Genomic DNA, 18,837 nt, shown 5'->3' with positions numbered 1-18,837 from the left:
ATCTTCTTTCTCCAATTCCACTTGAATACACAAATACCATTTGATTCCTTGTAATTCACTACATCTTTGCTTTATATGTCCCTGTACCTCTTCCTTAACGTTACTAAAAACAGCAACAGGTCATGATCGTCACTGTCGTTTGGATATATGTTTCTGATATTTGCTGTTCCATGTAAACTGCTTTCATCTGAATAACGATGGCTTATTCTTGGTATTTCGTTCTCTTCTTCTTGTCTTTCAATATTCCCACCTTGCTGATTGGGAGATGATACGGTAGAAATATAGAGCTCATGTGCCGGAGATAACGGTAATGGAGACTGTACGTACGACAAACCTGGAATTGGAGGTGAGTCTCGAGGTATTGAAGGTTGTATTGTAGAACGGTTGAGATCTGAGGAATCACGTATTGTTGGAGACTGTACACAAGGCGGACTAGGAATCGAGGATTCGTGTGATTGTGGTGATTGTACCCGAGATAAACCTGGAACTTCCACCTTTTTGTTACATGGTATGCTTTGTTTTCCTGCTTTATGATAGCGTAACACAGGTTTTTTTCAGATTATCCTCTCTTGTAAACGTTTTATCACACAACTTACACGGTATTCGGATAAAATGAGTTTTTAGATGTCTTTGCATTCTGTGCTTCCTATGAAAACGTCTATTACACACTTCACAGTCAAATGTTTTCTCTGGTTTTGTATTTTCTTTTGCAATTCTTCCACAAGTTTTGGCTTCTTTTTAGGAGACACATTCAAGCTATCTAATTTCGTTTTTAGATCTTTTAACGTTTATCTTGCTTCTTCGTCATCTTCACTATATTTCTTTAGAAGACTAGTAAGAAATCCGTCTGCCATGGTGAGTAATTCTGCCTGTTGTAGGATAAAGATGAACACACATGCGGTTTTATGGTTAGGAGGCGTAACTTATGTCTTGAATGACAACCACATGCGCTTTTATGGTTAGGAGGCGTAACTTATGTCTTGAATGACAACCACATACGCTTCGTTTGCTTCTTATATGTGTTATGTATAAAGTTTGTAGGTGTGGTTTCTATATATAACTGTCCTCCTGTCTGTCCTTTATCTGCGTTCTCTCCCACATTTTCTTTTTTGTTGTCATTTTGACGGACTAATGCATCAATTACTACTTTTTGATTGATCTTTGTCCGATTTTTTAAGTATTTCCTCATATTTAAGTTTAGGGATCAGTACTAATTCTCGTGCCATTGTAAGTAATTTCTTATAAATACATCCGATACAGCGATGAGTATTAAAAATCTTTTCCTTCTTTGTTGACGATTTATTCCTTTGGCTAAAACTAAACGAATACCGATCTTATATTTAGACAGTAGTTTTTTATCACTGTCCATCGTGGGTATATTATCCTGCACAACATTAAAACAAGTTCTGTTAATAACTTGAGCAGCTCTTCCGTTGATGAAAGTATAAGTGGTTCTTTTTGCTTTTTAAGTGAAATCAAAAAAAATCACAAATCACTATTATGTCGTCTATTTGTTAAAAGGCATCCTTTATAACACACTGATGCTTTTTAACAATAACGTATATGTGTTGCGCATATACGAAATTAAGACGATTGTATATACTATATAAAGAAGTCATATCTATAACAAGCACGGTTTTAGTATTCACTCTCTGTCCTATTTTTCATAGAATCTGGATGGTGAGGTCATACCATATGATCGTCAGGACACTGCACAAAGAAGTTTTTATGCATCCAATATTTTAAACTTTTTCCACACTTGAAACAGGTAATATAATCATTGATGCTTTCATAAAAAAAAATCCATCACCAGCTAAATGATAAGGAATCTGACGCAGTTTAGTGTTCAACTGAGAAAATGTTATCAAACGGTCTGTGTAATTTGTCATATGCCGATTATAACGTTGACTATCTACAAGTTAAGCAAAATAATATCACTCAAAATGATTATAAAATGTCTTACTATAGAGTATATATCGTTATTTTCATACCTATTTCACTGACGAAATCGTAAATTAAATAACACACTTTATTCCGGCTTTGTAAAACACATATTTGGGATATGAAAATAAGTTTCCTGTTTGTGTAAAAGTATTACCATTCTGTAATCAACTTAAGCCGTGTGTTGTCTATCTTATTAACATATCTTTTGATTTTACAATCAAACGTCCCTTTGATATAGTCTTCTTTATGGAATATCTCGTTTTCTATGATATTGTTTAACATTATGAGAGGTATATTTGACTGTGCTATTAATTACAGCCACAACCGTTCAGCTTCCCTATGCTCAACACTTTGCAGTGCTTCCTTAAAATATAACTCAGTCTTATCTTCTGCTGTTAACAAAACACAGCTATGTCCAAGCTGATTATCTTGACCTTCTTCACATCCACCACACACAAAGTGTTCAGAAATTTTCAAGTTTGTCATGTAAGCATAAGCTAGGCAAAAGTTTTCACTAATTTCCTGTACGCCTTTTCTTTTATACGTTCCTGTAAGTCGACTTGTATTCTTTTCCCTAAGATTTTGCATTCCATAGTTTTCATATAGCATAAGATAATCAAGTATCGACTCACTTCAACAGTTGCACTTTTACTGTTTAACAAATAATAACATTCTGTTGATGATGTACTTGATAAAATTATCTGTAAATAATGACAATTTTTTTTACCATTTTCTATGCTCAGCTTCAACAAGGTCGAAATAATCTCAATGCTTTACTGTAACTCCACAAGAAAAACAGGTCACCTTGTCAGCTCTTTCAGAATAAAAGAATCCGTTACGGACAAGAAGATGTGGTGTCAGACTTGTCGCGGCCAGTGTTTAAAACTATCTAAACGATCGCTACACTTGCTCATAGACTGATGTGTAGGTACTGCAGCACAAATACTGTCTGTAGTGAGTTCAAAGGACATCCCAACCTTTAACGAACGAATATTTAAAATATCTTGGAAAAGGTCTCCAGATAAACAGACAGCCTTTCTCCCTTCTTTTAAACAAATTTTGATCTCACCTTTCACTTTTTTGACGATGACTTCCTGAGATATGTTCAGTCGAGGAACAGATCGATTTGATCGATGTATGCTTGAGCCATTGAATGACGAAAAATTTAATTTCACTAACACTTTATATAAGCTGTAGAAGGGAGGACGTATAGACTGTATATATAGAAGGAGGGCGTATAGACTATATATAATGAAAAAAAAACATAACAAATTATATCGAAAATAGAATAGTTAAATTATAGGAAGAAGAATAATCTATTAAACTGAATAATATCGTTAGTCTATCATTGATCCATAAGACTTCATATACTACACCATGTTAATAAGACACAACAAGACACAACTCATGAATAGAAAAGGTTTTAATATTAAAGCATAAAGTTAAACAATAAAGTAAAACTATATGAATTTTTGTATGATTTTCTATGAAACAATATATTCAAAAAGAAATTCTGAGTACATTAAAAATGTTACATCGTAATTTAAAAACTGTATATAATAAAAGCCTATTTGGACACAACTAACATATTAATTTCACGTATCTAATACTGGTAAATTATTTAGATTATCTATATAAAATACCTATTCTGAAAGAATCAACATATTGACCTTTGACGAATACATTTCGACGAAAACTGCCTTTTATAAAAAAAAATATTATAAAAATTTATATCAAGATATAATAATTATATCAAAATACATTTTCAATAAAAATAATGTAAACAATGAACAATTCTCCAGTTCTACAACTTTATCAACTGCATCGTCTCCAGTTCTACAACTTTATCAACAGTATCATCTCCAGTTCTACAGCTTATCAACAGTATCTTCTCCAGCTCTACCCAGAAACTACCAGTGTATACCCTGTTTATTCCAATGTAACAAAATCATTTCCAATTCCTCTCTGAGATCAATATCATCTAAAGCTCTACCGCGTTGAGAACAAATTATAAAGTTGTGGTCTTAGTTAATGTATTCCTAATTAAAGCATGCTACCGTCTCTCTGAGATAATTTACTTGTCTACAATTAACTCGTTATTAATATATTTCTGTTTATGTTTTTTACAACAAGTATTTTGTACATTTGTTCTCCATTACCAATATATCATACAGTTTGTTTTTCTCTGTCACAGCAAGCCCATTTCATGTTATACTCAACGGTACTCAATAACTTCTCATCTCTGCTTTTATATAATAATATAGTTTGTGAAGCTTTGTTCTGTGATTGTCAATTCTCTCCTGAGACCATTAATATACCATACCTGAGTATGACGGTAAAAAATCGATCTATACTACAGTAACGTTAACCTTCTATGCTTACCGTTCTCTCCTGAGTAGGATTCAATGGGTTACCTGTTCTTCACAGAGAAACTGTATTCTATTCTTACTTTTTTTAATGGAATTATCAATCTTTACTACATTAATGATACATCATATATATATACAATAATAATAATTTTATATATTCTTCACTTCCACTCAGGCAACATATCCTTCATTTTTCTCTTTGATAATCAACATGTATTACATTTTTTCTCACTGATAATTTAGTTTTAATTTCAGATAATCCACATATCTTACATTTTTTTATCACCGATAATTTAGTTTTGTTTTCAGATAATCAACATATCACATATCATATATCTGTTCTCATATAAGCAATGCTTTCTTCAATTTTCTCTACATGTTTTCTCAGATAATCAACATATTCTACATTTTTCCAGACAATCAAGATTATACAAAAGACACACATGCGAATCGGACCGTTTAATACAAATTACAGTAGAACAAAACAATGAAGTAAACTGTACCTTATAACTGTTTCGTCACTTCTAAGACTCCTAAGTATTTCTATTTTTGAAGTCTAAGAGACGACTGGGGAAAATCCAGAGATCGAAAGAGATATCAAAATTCAAATAGGAAGGGGCACTAACCCCAGGATTTCGTAATTTTCATATATCTGATTATTTTAGAATACCGTCAAGCCACTATTCAAATGTATTAAAACCTGACTTTTAGGTTACAGTTAACCTCGGCGACTTAAAATCCAACACCTTTGTCTACTACCTGCAACCTCGATGAAAATACATGGCGTCACACTTTTTTCTTTGAAATAATCAATATATTCTACAATTTTCCCCGATATCTACAGTTTTTTTTCTGGGATAATCAACACATTCTATATAATGATCAGATAATCAATATATTTTACATTTTCCTCAGATAGTCAACGTTTTTCACAGTTTCTCTTAAATAATCAATATACATTTGCTCTGTGATAATCAATACATTCTACATTTCTTTATCTCTCTTTTAGAGTTCTGCCCTGAGATAATCAACTTATTCTTTATTTTATCTCTCCGATAACCTGTTTTCTAAAGTTCTGCCCTCAGATAACTGATGAAATCTGCTACTGCTTCTCTCGATCGGTTCATTTTAACAAGGGGCATAAATCCGTGCTGAACTCCTTCCCAGTGCACGTGTTTTACCGGAAACCCCAGGTTTTTCCAACGCTTGGCTAACATCAAGCCGTCGTCCCTCAGTGGATCATATTCGCAGGTCAACAGGTACGTTTTCGGTAACTGTGACAACATTTCATCGTCCAGCATTAAAGGACACAGGTAGACATTTGTAAAGAATTTGCCAACTTTTTCCGCCAAACTTTTATCAGCAGGTTTGAGATCTTCTGGTCGGGTCTGTAACTTGTGATATTTTTCCGGCAAAAGTTCTACACTTACTTTAGATGTGACACCATTCCGCATTTCCGCAGTTATATGTTGATTTTCTAAGAACTGATCCAAGTAACTGTCATTTCCAAAAATGTACCGTAAGTAAAATTGAATCATTCTATCTGTCTGCAATAGAAATGGTGAAGATGTATATGTCTTATATGACGGAGTTTTAAAATCCGCTATCTGCAGAGCCGGGTAGATCAGTCCGAGAAGTCGAGGGGGTTGCCGTTCCTGAGTTAGTTTGATTCCGACAGCCATCGCCATGTTTCCTCCTGCACTGTCTCCTTCAATTTGACATGTCAGCATATATTATAACACAAATTAATTTTATACTATTTTCTTCTTTATGAAAACCATAGTGAGATTACTGTTATCATTTCAGCAGACACATACACCTGTGTAGGACAACTGTTATCGGTTTTAGTTTATCTGGGGACCAGCATTATCATTTCAGTTTACTCAAGGACATCCCCCCTTTTTTATCTCGAAATGTTTTCTGCTTTAGTGCGAGGAAGGACAAATTGAAACACAGGAAACCCAAGTAGAATCTTTGTTTCACAAACTCACCGAAGCTGAACTTAGACATCAAATGACAACCCTGTTTAAGGACCTAACAAAGTTCGTTTTGGAGGCTGGCTGTATGGTGTTTCACAAGATTGCCTAAATAATCACTGGTAACACCGGCTACTTATTCCGTGTCTTTGTAAAGGTATGTTGACTACATACAATTATGTGTACATGTTAAAAACTCCATTGTACCATATATATCTGATGATGATTAATTTAACTCTGCTGCTCACCAGACCATGAAAGAATATGACTTGCCCACATTTTCTGACGTTAAATCTAATTTATAAAATGAGAAGTTATCATCATTTGTACAGACAGTAATTATAGTCTAAACACTTCTGTAAGTCATGATTAAAATGCCGGTATACTGACTTAAACACGATATCAAGGCAACGTAGGACTGAAATGAAAAGCTAAAGTAAATGCAGCTAATATTAGGGACTGGATTAATGTTGTAAATAACTGTAATATACATCTAAATAAATCAGAAAATGTCTTCAGTCTTAAAAACATCAAAATTCTTGTAAATATATGTACATGTACATAAGTACAAATCCGTGTCTCTAATCCTCTGAGATTACTGAGACTTGTGGTTTTATCTGTGTGACCGATCAGAAGATTGGAATGGCTATTGTTTTTTCATCTCCTTTTCCTAACATTTAATACAAATCAAAACGCTTCTGCACTCCAAAGTCTGTCATTATATACAAAGATACCCATCGAATTATAGTAAGGTATTAATGAAAACGAAGACCTACATATAGTAATTTATATATCAAAACTTACCACAAAATAATTCATAACATGCTTTATTAGAATGCCTAATGTGATTTTGTTTTTGTTGTTAATAATTGATAAACAATTAATCACGTGTAAATTATTATCATATATCAATGTACCCGTTCCTATGTGCATAAGTATCATTTTGCTGGGTTTATAGAAGTTGTTGAATGTGACCTTTGATCTTTTACCTTGACCTACATTTAACAACACCTTCATCAGATGTAGAACATGATGGTATGCTACTATGGGGTAAATATGAACCAATTAATTTGGAGGTTCTCAAGACATGACACGAATAATTATACCTGACAACGCTATCCGGTTGGCATCTACCCCGTACATCTTGGCGTTTTTCATGAAATATTTGGTCGCTGTCAGACAGTCTTGGAATGGTATAGGAAATGTATATTCTGGGGCTAATCTGTATCTACAACAATAAAAGTACCTATTTAACCATTGCTGTCAGACCATCAATAGGTTTCCCTATACTTGATATGGTAAAAGAGAATCACATTAATTGCATTTGCACACTGTACTAACCAACTGAATACATACATAGCATGATAAGTTAGAAACATAAATATATCAGTTATCAATTGTCATTTTATCGGTTTAACATTTCATGGATCTAAAATGATACAAGCTCTGACTTGTGAGAGACACTTCAAGATAATCGTTTGTGAAACACAAACACAAATCTGTCTATATATCTGTAAATACTCACTCAACAGACACTACCATGATGGGAGTTGTCCTGGATATCATTCGTGTGAATGAGTCATACTGGGCTGAAATGAAGATTTCCTTAAATAGACTTGTATAATTGTCGAAATGATATAAATGTTTTTAAATACAAAATGAAAAAATGTATTCAAGGTGATCAGGTAAATGTTTTAAATACAAAATAAAAACTGTATGTAAGTTGATCAGGTCAAAATTCGAACATCAGTTTCTTCAATTCAATTATTATTGGAATCATGGATCAGCAACAATAGAATGGACAAGATCGGTTGAAATCCGATAAAGAAGAAATAAGTGACCTGTTAACGACATTTTGAGTAACATCGGTAGGCAATGAGAACGTCAAAAGGTGATAAGACCAGGACTTGAAAAAAGACGGGAAGTTCATGAAGAGGATAAAGTTAGATCCATTCTTGTCACTTTGTACTCACTAGATACAAAGGAAAACATTGGAAACAAGCAAAATATGATAAACAACCAAAATTTTCTACAGTACACATAAAGATGACAAAGTATGAAGATGAAAAGAAAACTAGAGGAGGAAGTGAAGAAAAACCAGGTTAGAGAAATCAGCAGGGCTTCTCCGCCGTGTGCAGGGACCGACATGGGACAAGCGGTTCATTCATATGGTGAAACAGAACTGAAATTGTTACAACAATTAGGGTTTGAAGTTGTTGGGTATACATTCAGAACAAGAAGGGTAGAGTGTCTTGCTTAAGGGAACAACTACATCAGCTCTGACCGGTTCGTCTCTCAGATTCCCGAAAAACAGACTGCCACGAATTGAGAGCGTCCAACCATGCACTTCGGATCTTCACATCACGTTACGCAAGTTAACACTCTGACCGACTGAGTTATCCCCCTTTCCCATTGTCTACAAACGATACATATCGGTACAATTATACTTCAACAAAAATTAGAGATTTAATACTGACCTACAGATCCTATTATCCAGCCCCCACCGTGAAAAAATATCACTGCCGGTAGAGGGTCCTTCATACTTGTGTCACGTGGTACAAACAGCCTCACTTTGACTCCGTCAAATAACTCTTCAGATACCTAAATCACGTTGATTTTACAACAAAATATATCTCACTTTCTCAAGCATGATATTATATATATGTATGTATGAACAAGCTATATAACAATCGCATATTCAAAGTACAATTCTTTCAATCTTGTTACTCTAAAACACCAAATTGCTACTGCTTAATCAGTGTTTTAGACATACTGATCCACTGTTTTTTTTTATTTAAACATAATCCTTAAACAGTTTTAATGGGATTTGAGCTATCTCCCATAAAGTCTGACAAAATACGCTTACGGAGAGCAAGAGAGAGACAGAGACAGAGAGAGAGAGAGAGAGAGAGAGAGAGAGAGAGAGAGAGAGAGAGAGAGAGAGAGAGAGAGAGAGAGGGGGGGGGGAAATACATATATATATATCACACACGCACACACACACACACACACACACATATATATATATATATATATATATATATAGAGAGAGAGAGAGAGAGAGAGAGAGAGAGAGAGAGAGAGAGAGAGAGAGAGAGAGAGAGAGAGAGAGAGAGAGAGAGAGAGAGTGAGAGTGTGTGTGTGTGTGTGTGATATATATATAATTTATTTAATTTCGAATAATGCAGTCTCCTAACCGGATAACACTAGTTTAAGTTACACTGTACACTTTTCAATGCCCTCGAGCTATTCCAAAGTTCATCATATCCCGTGCTATTCCATTCTCCTGTCATCCAGATCCTTCTTGTAAATTTTCGCCATTAGTTGGCCGGAGTGAGGAGAGACATTTAACGTTTTACATTAGGGAGAGAGTGAGAGAGAAGGATATAGATATATATATATGTTAGAGTTAAGTATATATTGCAGAGTGATTTGACATACTTTGACATTATCTTCATTAGAGTAGTTATCATTACTGTGTAGTAGTAACTACAGGTCTAGTGGGATAAAATCATTTAGTTCTCGGTATAGAATTGCTCTCTGGTCCGCATAATTATTACAAGCGAAAAAGTATTGGTAAGTGCCTTCAAGAAGATGTCCGCATTGGCAGTGACAGTAAGCTATTAAACTGGATCTGAAAAGGTCATTGCTTAAAGTACTAAAATTATTTCCAGATTTTCTGCGTCACTGAGAGAACATCCATTTCAGACTTCGTCTACCCTATTTCCTATTTACAATTTTCATCTAAAATTACTCCTAGATGCTTAGGATGACCAACAAAGTCAACATTCACATTACTAAATTGGATGTGAATGACATGATCATGTTTAATGTTTGAAATAAGGAAAACTTCCGGAACATAATAATGAAGTATCTTCGGCAAACAGCTTAGAGAGACTTTCGAGGTAATCAGATATATCGTTAATGTATATAATAAAATGCAATGGATCTAATACCGAACCTTGTGGAACACCTGTATTAATAGATTCAACGGAAGACTTACAACTTACTACAAAGACTTGTTGCTTTCTATTACTGATAGAATTATTTTACCAGACTAGAAGTTTTCCACGATACCATAATTTGCTAATTTTACACCCAGTATCTTGTGTCACACACTATCGAACGCTTTGGAAATATCACCAAAACCTAAACATGTCCATTTCAATATTTTCGCATAATGTATGATATATATCTATAAGTTGATGGACAGTAGAATGACCAGGCTGGAAACCTGATTGGTATTTATAGATTAATGAATTATCAAGTAAATAGTTATTTAGATATTTCACAATTAAACGTTCAAAAAAAATACTAAGAGTACTAAGAAGCGATATATGTCTGTAGATACAATATTCATGTTTATCCACTTTTTTAAATAAAGGCATTATTAGAGCTAATTTCGATTGTGGCGGGAATATAACAGTTCCAAAGGAAGCTCTAAACATTATAGACAATGGGTAAGCTATAGATTCTGCGGTATTTGTAACATAACGTGAGTAATTGTATCACTGTCTACCGCATTATAAGCATGTAGTGATTTAAGAATGTCAGAAATGTCGTCTAATTGAAAAAGCATGTCTGTCAAAGTAGCGTCCGTCCTTAACTTTATTTCTAGAATGCCGTTGTCAGTATCGTCAATAGTAGAGACGGAAACACTGTAATCATTTGGAATATTAGCTTTACCTTCATTTGAAATTTCAAGATTACCAAAATTGTTAATAAGGGGAGGTAAAGTATTGGTAATGTCAGACGTTTTTAATAGTCAGCAGACTATTTTCTTAAAGTTTCTGGGTTCGAAACGGAATAACGATCTAAAATACCATTTATGTCCGCATAAAAGTTTTTCTTTTATACCTTTCTATAGAGTATTTACATGATCACGTTGTTTCCGGAAATTAGTCGGATTGCCTGGACAGCGATTAATTTTGGATTTATTGAGTAGTCTGTTTCTTTTCCTAATTTCTCGTCGTAAGTCTGAATTGAACTTGACATTCGGTCGCACTTTCTGTCGGTATGCACTCCACGGCAAAGGACAAGTATTTATCTGTAAAAAATTCACATACTTCGTCCGGGAAACGCTTCGTCGAAAACAAATCTAACCAGTCAGTGTGAACTTACAGATTTCTCTGCTAACAGTAACCCAACCGCTGCTTCGGTTAGGCACTGATGACATGGAGCTCTGGAGCCTTCTGTTGTCAGCATCGTCAGGTGGATTCCAACCAACATCGGGCGTTTCGACCCCTATTCCACGACGTCCTCTGGTTGGCGGGTCAGAAGTGGTGATCAATCACTGCTTGCTGTTGTCTGGGCTCCAGTTTGGCTCATCTCGTCCACGCCATAGCCAGCATGATGCTCGCTCGGCCCTTTCAGCCAAGGTCTTAATAGCTGCTTTCCTCTTTGTGTGTGACTGCAGGGACTCCTCTGGCACCGACCTCTACTGGAAACAGCCATGTGTTCCATCCCTTTTGTCTGCACTGCTCTGCTAGCTCTTGGTATTTGCCAGCTTTCTTCTCATGTGCCTCATCACACCCATCTTCCCATGGAACTGTCAGCTCCACCAAAATGACCTTCTGGCGCTGTTGCGACCATATGACAATGTCTGGTCTCAGAGTGGTATGCACTACATCAGGAAAGACGAGACGCATGTTGAGGTCTACTCTCATTTCCCAGGATGCTGCTTGGCTGAGTACACTCACACGATATGCAGTGGCAGTTGGTGGTCCCTTCTCTCCAGCTCTCACAAACTGTATGTGAGGTTTATGAGGTTCTATCAGTGACCTCTTCTGACGCCGCTCCTTTTCCAGAATATCTGCAAGGGCAGCTAGAACCTGGTCATGACGCCATCTGTACCGTCCCTGCTGGTGGGCTACTCTACAGCCTGATAGGATATGTGCAAGTGTGCCTCTTCCACTGCACAAGGAACAAGCTGGATCTTCCAGAAGGCCCCACCTACACAAGTTGCTTGGAGATGGCAGTGTGTCATACACAGACCTGAGTATGAAGGATATCCTGAGAGGTTCCATTTTCCACAAGTCTGTCCATGTAATCTTGCGTTCAGGAAGATTCCACCGTGTCTATGATCCTTGCTGTCCTAACTCAACTACTCTACTTTTGCGCTGCTGTTCCTCCTCTGATCTCACCACAGATACAATTCTGTCTCTCTTTTCCCTGCCTTCTGCTTTGCTCCACTGCTGAAAGTGATCGACTCCCAATCCTCGTCTACCAACACAGATGTTTCCCACGATGTATTGTAAATCCAGCGTACTCTCAGCTTTGCGGACTGTAGCACCAGCTGACCATTTCCGGCCTGTCCTTGTGACCACTCAAGCTTTCTGTACCTTGATGTCTTTGGAGTCCTTCAGGGTCATAACCAACCTACACGTGGCCACCTTGAATTCTTCCACCATGGAGGACAATGGTAACTGCAACCGAGATGTCTTGCTGTACAGGCCAACTACCGGGAAACTAGGTGATACTCCAGCCATGATCGTAACTCCCTGCTGGTACATCTCTCCAAGGCTTCAACTGCTGTCAGTGGTGGCTCATACAGCATCAGGTTCCAAGACAGTCTAGGAAGAACACCATGTTGATATAGCCAAGCTTTGAATTTCCCTTGTAGTCCTGACTTGTCGATCCTCTGCAGCCATTCAGTTACTTGCTCCTCAACCTTGCTCACATTCTTCTTTTCAGACAGGGTGTCGTCGTAACATCTCGCTAGACATTTCTCTGGGTTGTCAATGATTGATGGTAGCTCCTCCCCCTGGACCCGAAGGATGAACTGCTTTGTCAACCGGCCTTTCTTGATGATCATACACCGGGATTTCTTCGGTTTAAATTTCATACGGGCCCAGTTGACCACTTCGTCTAGTGCCGACAGTGTCCAACGTGCCTGAACATGGGTTGTTGTTGTGATCGTCAGGTCATCCATAAACCCTCTGCTTGATGGTTGATAAATTCCTGAGTTCATTTTCGGCCCTCTAGTCTCTCTCTCAGTAGCTTTCAAGATGATGTTCATTCCCATCACAAACAGGATAGGTGATAATGTGCATCCGGTCACTATTCCCTTCTCAAGTATCGTCAAGTCTGTTGTTAAAAAGTTCCAAATTAGCTTAATTATAACACGTTATTTTTCCTTCTTATGCCCTTGTAAGAGCAGTCCCATCAGTCAATTTGTGGTCTGAAAGGTTGTTTTCTATGTCAATTACGTCAGAGAACTTAGAAATGCACGTGTCAAAGTGTAGTATAGGGTCATGCAGTGTAACGCTCGTACGTCCAATACGTGTCGTGCTGTCTATTACATTAGTCAGGTGAAACGATTGGATGATATCAGAAATGACATGCACGTTTTCTACGGTTAGGAGATCAACATTTAAATTACCAACAATCACTATGTGTCGTGAAAAGCAGATTCTAGAGAAAGTCGAAAGTGGTTCCAAAATGAATGTGTAATACTAGGAGGTCTATGCAAACAAAATAATAGGTAGTTCTTCCTTGGAAACTGGATCTCCGTCCAAATATCTTTACCCACTCGAAATTCTATGTCAGCTGTACGACGAGTGCACAAGAGACTGGATGTGTAAATAGGTATCCCTCTCCGTGATTCCGCGTTTGGGTGCGGGGAAGGGGTAGTCTTTCAAAAACTAACATATTTACCCATGTTCGTCAAACAATAATTTAAACTTAGAGAGGTCAACGGTCTAATATATACTAAAAGGATAAAGAAACGCAGGGTGAACTTTAAACCAGAAATTAAGTATGATATCGGGCTTCATTTAAAACGAAATTTTGTATACTTACAGATAAATTAAAGCTTAAAAATTTCCAAAGTCTCTATTTTGCATCTGACAATTGGTTTAGAGGTACTAACGATTAAATTGAATGGACCCATAGGTTTTGAAATTGAAATTGAACTGAGTCATCAATATCTTGTGTGTCCGCCGTTTGCTGTGGTCACGGCCCTTACTCTTCTGGTCATAGAGTTGATGAGAGCGTTAATCCGTCTTATGGGGATGTTGTCCCACTCTTCAATCAGAGCTCTGGTCAACTGCTCTCGAGTAGCAGGGGGTGGCTGGCGCTTTCGAACCTGTCTATCCAACTGGTCCCAAAGATGCTCGATCGGGGACAAATCAGGGCTATATGGCGGCCAATCAAGTGGTTGAATGTTGTTGTTGGCCAGAAAGACTTGGCAAATGCTTGCTACGTGGGGCCTAGCATTATCCTACTGGAGGGTTAGATTATGCTGCTGTAAGAAAGTGATAACATGGGGTCGGATGATCTCATCTCTATACTTAGCTGCTGTTAAATTGCCATCAATAACAACCAATTGTGATTTTAAACCGTGTGAGATTCCTCCCCACACCATTACTGAACCGCCCCCAAACCTATCCCTCTCTACAACGCAAGCGTCCGTAAAACGTTCGCCACGACGTCGGTAGACACGTTGACGGCCGTCAGATCGATAAAGACAGAATCGAGACTCGTCCGTGAAGAGAACTTGTCTCCACTGCCTCAGTGGAAACCGTCGTGGAGCATGTGCAGCGACCCAGGCCATACGACACTGACGTCGAGCAGGGGTAAGGTGTGGACCTACGTAGGGGCGACGTGTTCTTACACCAACTTCTCGTAATCGATTCCTTAGTTTTTGAACTTATAGGACGCCAATGATTTCCACGAACATTAAGTGCACTCTCAACGGCAGTAAGGCGCCGATTACGCACATGAGAGACGACGATATAGCGATCCTGACGTCGTGACGTTACGCGCGGACGTCCTGACCTAGGTCGATCGGCCAATCGCCCAGTTTCCCGAAGACGTCTTACAAGACGTTCTATGGTGGAAACATTAACACCAAAGTGCCTAGCAACCTGATTTTGCAGCAGTCCTTGCATCAGCATCTGAATGGCCTGACCTCTCTGAACTTCTGTGAGTCGTGTCATTCTTAAAACAAATCAGATTCTCAATTAATTTTAGGGAAGCAGTTGGTCTGTATAAAGACTAACGAAGAGTGACTTAACCAACGCTGCATGAGACCAGAACAACACGGTGTACGAGATTCTTGTTTTTTCCTTCCTCCATTTACCAGAGTTGCGCACTGTACCGTGACTAAATTTTCGATACATGGCAAGGTGTAATTCACTTTATTTGGAGAACGCGTTTTCAAAATATTGGAATAAATATTACCCTGCGTTTCTTTATCCTTTCAGTATATGTTCTTACCTGGACACTGCTATCCGATTCTTACCTGGACACTGCTATCCGATTCTTACCTGGACACTGCTATCCGATTCTTACCTGGACACTGCTATCCGATTCTTACCTGGACACTGCTATCCGATTCTTACCTGGACACTGCTATCCGATTCTTACCTGGACACTGCTATCCGATTCTTACCTGGACACTGCTATCCGATTCTTACCTGGACACTGCTATCCGATTCTTACCTGGACACTGCTATCCGATTCTTACCTGGACACTGCTATCCGATTCTTACCTGGACACTGCTATCCGATTCTTACCTGGACACTGCTATCCGATTCTTACCTGGACACTGCTATCCGATTCTTACCTGGACACTGCTATCCGATTCTTACCTGGACACTGCTATCCGATTCTTACCTGGACACTGCTATCCGATTCTTACCTGGACACTGCTATCCGATTCTTACCTGGACACTGCTATCCGATTCTTACCTGGACACTGCTATCCGATTCTTACCTGGACACTGCTATCCGATTCTTACCTGGACACTGCTATCCGATTCTTACCTGGACACTGCTATCCGATTCTTACCTGGACACTGCTATCCGATTCTTACCTGGACACTGCTATCCGATTCTTACCTGGACACTGCTATCCGATTCTTACCTGGACACTGCTATCCGATTCTTACCTGGACACTGCTATCCGATTCTTACCTGGACACTGCTATCCGATTCTTACCTGGACACTGCTATCCGATTCTTACCTGGACACTGCTATCCGATTCTTACCTGGACACTGCTATCCGATTCTTACCTGGACACTGCTATCCGATTCTTACCTGGACACTGCTATCCGATTCTTACCTGGACACTGCTATCCGATTCTTACCTGGACACTGCTATCCGATTCTTACCTGGACACTGCTATCCGATTCTTACCTGGACACTGCTATCCGATTCTTACCTGGACACTGCTATCCGATTCTTACCTGGACACTGCTATCCGATTCTTACCTGGACACTGCTATCCGATTCTTACCTGGACACTGCTATCCGATTCTTACCTGGACACTGCTATCCGAGAGTTCCTCAGTGGTGTAAGTGGTTGTAGTTCGAAGATTTAAAGGATTCAGCACACACTTCGTGAAACTCGAGTATCCGATGTATTCTTGAAAATCGCACTAGTAAATTATAAACAAGGGTACATGTGTTACAGATTTGTCACGGAAAATAAAACTCGTCGTGGTGTGTTTTTCTTGTCTTGGATAGAATTTTGATTACATTCCTGTACCATATATTTCCCTCAATGATACTTCTTGAGGACGGCCCATCAGAAGTATCAAGTCTTTTCATTACCATTATAGTAGCATAGAGATATTAAGTCGTACCAATCAGCATTACCGAATTCGAAGTGTAGAGAGATATTAACATGTAGCCATATCAACACCATTACTGTAGTGTACAGAGATATCAGTACTTACTATTACTGTAGTGTACAGAGATATCAGTTCTTACCATCACCATTACTGTAGTGTACAGAGATATCGGTTCTCACCATTACTGTAGTGCACAGAGATATCGGTTCTTACCATCACTGTAGTGTACAGATATCGGTTCTTACCATTACTGTAGTGTACATATATATCGGTTTTCACCATTACTGTAGTGTACAGAGATATCGGTTCTCACCATTACTGTAATGTACAGAGATATCGGTTCTTACCATCACTGTAGTGTACAGAGATATGGGTTCTTACCATTACTGTGGTGTACAGATATCGGTTCTTACCATCACTGTAGTGTACAGATATCGGTTCTTACCATTACTGTAGTGTACAGAGATATCGGTTCTTACCATTACTGTAGTGTACAGAGATATCGGTTCTTAGCATCACCATTACTGTAGTGTACAGAGATATCGGTTCTTACCATCACTGTAGTGTACAGAGATATCGGTTCTTACCATTACTGTAGTGTACAGAGATATCGGTTCTTACCATTACTGTAGTGTACAGAGATATCGGTTCTTACCATTACTGTAGTGTAGAGAGATATCGGTTCTTACCATCACTGTAGTGTACAGAGATATGGGTTCTTACCATTACTGTGGTGTACAGATATCGGTTCTTACCATCACTGTAGTGTACAGATATCGGTTCTTACCATCACTGTAGTGTACAGATATCGGTTCTTACCATTACTGTAGTGTACAGAGATATCGGTTCTTACCATCGCCATTACTGTAGCGGTTAGTAAGGAGATGCTCATCTGATATAGTGTTTCAACCGCATCGTCTGGGAAGGGAGTATACAGGAAATATGCCAATCCCACAACCAGTATTGCTAAAACCAATAGGACACGTGTACATCTCATCTTGTCTGGACTGAAAAAAAATATATAAAAGCCTACAATTTCATCGACAAACATCAGCACCCAACTTTGGAACAAAACTAGAAACACCTCGGAGTTCGGGCGGTGTCGTTTTCCATATCCTTTAAACAAGAAGGCTAGTGTTCGATTCTTTAAAGGACACCGACAAGTATGTACTGATACCGAAATATCTATGTGATGTATTTTTCTGCATTCTCTCTTGAACAAATTTCTGATGTTTTCTGATGTGATCATCACAACGCATGCCTAGGGAATGTTATGTTGATCCCAAAGACCTTGGTTCGAACCCCACACTTTATGAAGAATGTCTGGCTTTGAATGGTTACCAGGGTTACCAGTCAGGGCTGTTCTGCGGCCATTTCTTGCCGGAAAGATGATATCAGTAAAGCACAGGCGAGTACATTCTAAAAATAGATTCACTTATTATTTACCTGTGCATGCTTGTCAATCTGCCTATTTAAATAAATATCCAGTTTGAATAGTTTACACGTTAGACAGCACGTAGTTTATGACATATATGTCTTGCTCATTCATAGTGTGTGGTTACTTTTTTTTCTAATAGACCTATATTATGACTGACCTGTATACGTAAGGATGTGGCCGAGCTAAAAAATACACTCATACTGTTAAACGTTTGTAACACAATTGACCAAGCGAAACGACCCAATTTTGGGAAACTTGTGGCTATCACCAGAGACATATATAACACATATATATGTGATATATACGTCTCTGCTAACACAAAATCGTTCGAGATCATGTCGCTGAGAGTGAGTGGTCTGAATCGACAGATAACATGATTTTATATTGGTGTATGACGCATTGTGCTGGTGTACTCTATACCATAAACCTTCATCACACATTGAGTTAAAACCTTGTAATCAGTATAGTGTATAGACAGACGAGTCTGGCACCTATGGTTCAGAGTGTAGTGTCTGTAATTGAGTATACC

At 38.1% G+C, this 18,837-nt stretch overlaps 1 protein-coding gene across 1 annotated transcript; it reads right to left on the bottom strand.

The window, feature by feature from the left end:
- Positions 1–5,380: 5,380 nt before the first annotated feature.
- Positions 5,381–17,867, bottom strand: LOC132547337 (arylacetamide deacetylase-like). The gene is made up of 6 exons (XM_060211102.1): positions 17,724–17,867; positions 16,559–16,675; positions 8,767–8,890; positions 7,815–7,878; positions 7,396–7,517; positions 5,381–6,021 (listed from the first exon to the last, which is right to left on the bottom strand). The coding sequence occupies exons 1-6, from the start codon at positions 17,865–17,867 to the stop codon at positions 5,381–5,383; spliced, it is 1,212 nt and encodes a 403-aa protein (XP_060067085.1).
- Positions 17,868–18,837: the final 970 nt, after the last annotated feature.

Source organism: Ylistrum balloti, unplaced genomic scaffold (genome assembly GCF_031769215.1).
Source record: "Ylistrum balloti isolate Yb309-2 unplaced genomic scaffold, AGI_CSIRO_Ybal_v1 Utg369946, whole genome shotgun sequence".
NCBI classification, from domain to species: Eukaryota; Metazoa; Mollusca; class Bivalvia; order Pectinida; family Pectinidae; genus Ylistrum; species Ylistrum balloti.
The sequence above is the reverse complement of the archived record's forward strand: the minus strand, read 5'-3'. Positions and strand labels throughout refer to the sequence as shown.

Coding starts and splice junctions, on each gene's coding strand:
- LOC132547337 (XM_060211102.1), bottom strand. CDS start 17,867: ATGAGATGTACACGTGTCCTATTGGTTTTAGCAATACTGGTTGTGGGA. Junction 8,891..16,558: donor TCTCGGATAGCAGTGTCCAG/GTAAGAATCGGA, acceptor AACGTGATTTAG/GTATCTGAAGAGTTATTTGA. Junction 6,022..7,395: donor CAACCGGATAGCGTTGTCAG/GTATAATTATTC, acceptor GTCAAATTGAAG/GAGACAGTGCAGGAGGAAAC.